Here is a 4883-nt window from a genome sequence, read left to right on the forward strand (position 1 = left end):
ATGATGTTCAAGATGTGCGATAAATGAACCAGCTCCCGCTAGGTGATGTGGTGGTTAGGGTAGAGCTGGGAATTGTAGAGAGTATGATGCTACCCAGTGGAATAGAAACAGACATTCCACCCCGTTATCAGAATGGACAAGGGTCACTAATGCTTTTGTTGAATAACACTTGTCTCCCAATCAACCACCGAGACCAAGAAATATTCCAAACAAGATAAATACATGTGTGTGTGTATATATATATATATATATATATACGACGGGCTTCTTTCAGTTTCCATCTACCAAATTCACTCACAAGGCTTTGGTTGGCCCCGAGGCTATAGTAGAAGACACTTGCTCAAGGTGCCACGCAGTAGGACTGAACCCGGAACCATGTGGTTGGTAAGCGAGCTACTTACCACACAGCCACTCCTACGCCTACTTGAGTATTTTTTCTAAAAATATTACTTCAGTTAAAGGACAATTTTATTAATTTGTACTAACTTGAAGCATAAATATCTCACACTAGATTTCCAACTTATTCTTATTTTTATGCTGTTTATCTAAGGTTTAACACATTGAATATATCTGTAATTGTGATGTTTTAATTACTAAATTATTTTTCAGATCTATTCATGATTTCTCTGTGACTGATGCATGATAACTTAATTTGATATAACTCCTCTGAGACACATTTTCTTCTATCAGTGAGTTGACATATTTTGTTGTGCTTCTAGGAAAAGGACAATTCCTTAGATGTTATCAAGCTCTCTGACAAAGATTTTCTACGTACACTTGAGAATGCCATAAGGTTTGGGAAACCATGTCTGCTTGAAAATGTTACAACAGAACTAGATCCAGTCCTTGAACCAGTGTTATTAAAACAAGTAAGTTTTTTCTACCATCTGTGATTAATCAGTCTGAAATTCTCATTTTTGTTTTCCTTTCTCTTGCATGTTTCATTTTCCAGCCACAAATACTTGTTTTATACCAATATTATCTTATTTCACGATATGTGTTATAAAAAATGAAATACTTTTTTTTTTATTATTTCTTTAGACTTATAGGCAACAAGGTAGCCTTGTGATCAAACTTGGAGATGCTGTTGTTCCATATCATGAAGACTTTAAATTTTATATCACAACCAAACTTCCAAACCCTCATTATACACCTGAAATTTCAACAAAAGTGACTTTAGTTAACTTTACTTTATCACCAAGGTAACTGAAATCATTTGACTATTTTAATGTTTATGCTTGCATTCATACACATCAAGTTATATGGAAAGAAACCCCAAGTTGTGACAGAGTGAATTATCATCTTTGAATGAATATTCTCTACTATATTATGTATTGAATACTTTTTCTCTAATTTGTTTGTTTGGTTGTATATATTTTATGCAAATATATACTTTAACAGTGGCCTAGAAGATCAGTTACTTGGGACTGTTGTTGCAGAAGAACGACCAGATTTAGAAGAAGCTAAAAACCAACTAATTGTCAGTAATGCTAAAATGAAGCAAGAACTGAAAGAGATTGAAGACAAAATCTTGAACAGACTCAGTTCTTCAGAAGGAAACCCTGTCGATGATTTTGACCTTATAAGTACGTTAGAGGCATCCAAAATCAAATCCGAGGAAATAAAGGTATTCATTTCATGATTCCATAATGTTTTAAACTCAGTTATTGTTTTATGTTTTGTAAACTAAAATTTGACATGAAGTGTTAATATCTGTGCAAATACTGAATTGCATTTCACCTCAGTTTAAGTAAACTAATGCTCCTGTTCTTCTAATCTTTCAAAATAAGCAATATTATTATGATTCAGAATGTTTTTCCTGTTGTAGCATGTGGAAATTAAACTTTCGAGTAGGTTGAATCCTCATAAATAAATGAAGTGTCTGTTGAAGTAGCTTTCATTTAAATCTGGATAGAAAGTTAAATTTTATGTTCATTTTTCTCTTTTTCTGCCATTTCTTCTACCACATAGATAACATTGTCCAATTCTGATTGATTATATCAAAATTACAACCACAATAAAGTTACTTTTGTGTACATGCCTTCATCTGTTTAAAGATAAAATGTGCTACTTTATAACAAACAATAAAACGAATAAGGACATCTTGACTGTTTTTATCCAGAAAACAATATAGGGATTTGCCAAATTCAATGTAGTGAGTGAATACAGATGAATCTTATTCTGTGGCAGAATGTTCTACCTCTAACTTGAAATCTTCATGAAATAAATGTTTACATAAATATTTGAAATCCATTTTACAGAGGTATATTCATACATCTGTGTTTTGTTATCTATCAGTAGTCATCTGGTTATCTTGTTTTTGGTACTGAAGGCATTTATTTCTCTTCATTTCTGTCTGAAGTCCTCATTCTCAGTGACTTCAATGCAAACAGCTTCTCCCACAGCAATATTGCTGGCATAAAGGCCAGAATCATTTACCATTTTAAATTATATGCACCAAATAGTATCTACACTTACCTCTATTTCTAACTGGCACCCTTGACTTATTTCTCTCCTTGAAACCTAGCTTTTACAAGCTATCATCTTCTCTGCACCTATTGGATCATCTGATTGAGGTTAATCAAGATAACATGTCCCATATCCCTCTAATTCACAGTAAAAGTCATCCCCAGAAATCTTCTGGTGCTTCAAATCAGTTAACTGATGGCAATTCCATCATCTTTATTCTACGTCCCCCAAGTAGCAAATCTGTTTTCTCCTCTCTTCATCTGAAACAGGAATGTAGGTAACCAAAGTCATTCTTTGATATTCTTCATTCAACTAAAGACCATAACTTGGCTCCTATCCTCACCCCCCAATTCTTCACTCACTCAATTCTTTACTGGTGTCTGTTGCAGTCTTTGGTCCCAGTTTCTCTCACTTTAAAAACCACAAAACTAATGAAGTCAGTTAGAAGTGTTCACTTCCTTCATTCTCTTCACTCTTTCCTCTCCTCACTAATTACTCAGATGGCTTACATTATCTGAGGCTCTCTCGTAACAATATTTCAGATATAACTTTACCAAAGCTGCATCTCAATGATTCTTTTAGAGAGCCATGTGCTATCTCCTTTCTCTTTTTCCTTTCTTTCTTTCTTTCTTTCTTTCTTTACTACAACAGTTTCTACTTCTTTCAACTATCCAACTGCTCACCCTCACCCTGCATGCATGCAAACCAATGTGACCTGCTCTCTATATTTTATCTTCTAAAATCTCTTGTAACACTTCCCTCAATCATTTTCCCCTACAACCAAAGTTCTTTGGAAATCTTACTACATCTATGTTTCTTATCTTCTTCCATCTTATGACTATCAACCTACACATGTTTGAACTGATCATCACTTGTGTTAATTTCATCCTTATATTGGATGGTCAGCAAATGATGTGATCACTACTACTACTTCACATTTGATTAACTTGTTGAAAAAAAAAAAAAAATGAAGAAGCATTCGTACAAGAGGTCTCGTTATTAATAAACAAACAATAGTTTTAGAGTTTAACTTTCAACTGTTATCAGCAAAACTTAGAATATCCTTTCAAGATGTCGATTTGTCTTTGATTCAGGCCAAAGTAACCATTGCTGAACAAACAGAGAAGGACATAGATGAAACACGTAGCCAATATATACCAGTGGCTGTCAATACACGGATTATGTTTTTCTGTGTTGCTGATTTAGCAAACATTGATCCTATGTATCAGTATTCTCTTGAATGGTTCATCAATATTTTCCTCTTTGGTATTGAACAAGCTGAAAAAGCAGGTATGTTCATTATTATCTTACCCTCCATCCTGTTCTACCTTTTCTTGGAATATCCATAATTTCAGTCGCAATCTTTTATACTGCTCTGACCCTACATTCCTCACCAGATTGTTTGTGAGATTGTGGTCTTCATTCCTGTCCAGGAGTGATATGTTGTGTTAGAAGAGAAAGCTGATATACATATTGGTTTGAATAACTGTTTATTTTATTTCCCACATTCTACAGATAATATACCCATGAGAGTTGAAAATATCAATAAGTATTTTACATACTCTCTCTATACCAATGTATGCCGAAGTCTTTTTGAGAAGCATAAACTTCTTTTTGCATTTCTGGTGTGTACCAAAATTAAAATGAATGGTTCTTTGATTGATATGGTAAGTCTCTTATTAATGGCACATTACTTTTACTGCTTTTATTAAAAAGAAATGAAATATATATTTTTAATTCTCTTTTTCTGTTTTCATTTGTAGAATGAATGGCATAATTTGCTGGCTGGTGGCACTCATAAAGAATTAGAGTTAGAAAATCCTGCTCCAGAATGGTTGACTGAGAGGTCATGGAATGACATTCTGTGCTTAAATATTTTACCAAATTTCCAAAATATAGCTGTTGACTTTAAGAAGTATCTCGATGACTTTAAGAGGATATTCGACAGTTCTGAACCTCAGAGGTAAAGCCTGTTTTTTGAAATTTCCTTCTACAATATGCATTGTTTAGTTTCAGGACTGGGAAGGAATGAAGATAAATATATATATATATCCGGTGCATAAGATGTACCCGGTGCAAGCTATGGACACATAAGAGGTGCAGCAACATCAAAGGCAGGTTAACTAGCAAGTTAGTTTTTGTTTGTGGCAGATGTTCAGGTGCAATAAAGACTGCAAACAAACAGGAAACAACTTCTATCTCATTCCAGGGTGAAAAACTAGAGGTAGTCGATAGCTTCCGCTATCTGGGCGACCAAGTTAGTAGTGGGGGTGGGTGCGCTGAAAGTGTAGCTGCTAGAATAAGAATAGCCTGGGCAAAGTTTAGAGAGCTCTTACCCCTGCTGGCGACAAAGGGACTCTCACTCAGAGTAAAAGGCAGACTGTATGACGCATGCGTACGAACAACCATGCTAC

At 34.6% G+C, this 4883-nt stretch overlaps 1 protein-coding gene across 1 annotated transcript in view; it reads left to right on the forward strand.

The window, feature by feature from the left end:
• The window catches only part of LOC106881614 (dynein axonemal heavy chain 1), a 166532-nt gene that overhangs the window by 148226 nt on the left and 13423 nt on the right, over positions 1-4883 (forward strand). The window contains exons 61-66 of the mRNA XM_052974699.1: positions 720-869; positions 1042-1202; positions 1402-1627; positions 3564-3759; positions 3985-4136; positions 4233-4432. Of these exons, the coding sequence (XP_052830659.1) occupies positions 720-869; positions 1042-1202; positions 1402-1627; positions 3564-3759; positions 3985-4136; positions 4233-4432 (1085 nt within the window). The remainder of the gene's footprint in view (positions 1-719; positions 870-1041; positions 1203-1401; positions 1628-3563; positions 3760-3984; positions 4137-4232; positions 4433-4883) is intronic.

The sequence above is a fragment of the Octopus bimaculoides genome, chromosome 19 (assembly GCF_001194135.2).
Source record: "Octopus bimaculoides isolate UCB-OBI-ISO-001 chromosome 19, ASM119413v2, whole genome shotgun sequence".
NCBI classification, from domain to species: domain Eukaryota; kingdom Metazoa; phylum Mollusca; class Cephalopoda; order Octopoda; family Octopodidae; genus Octopus; species Octopus bimaculoides.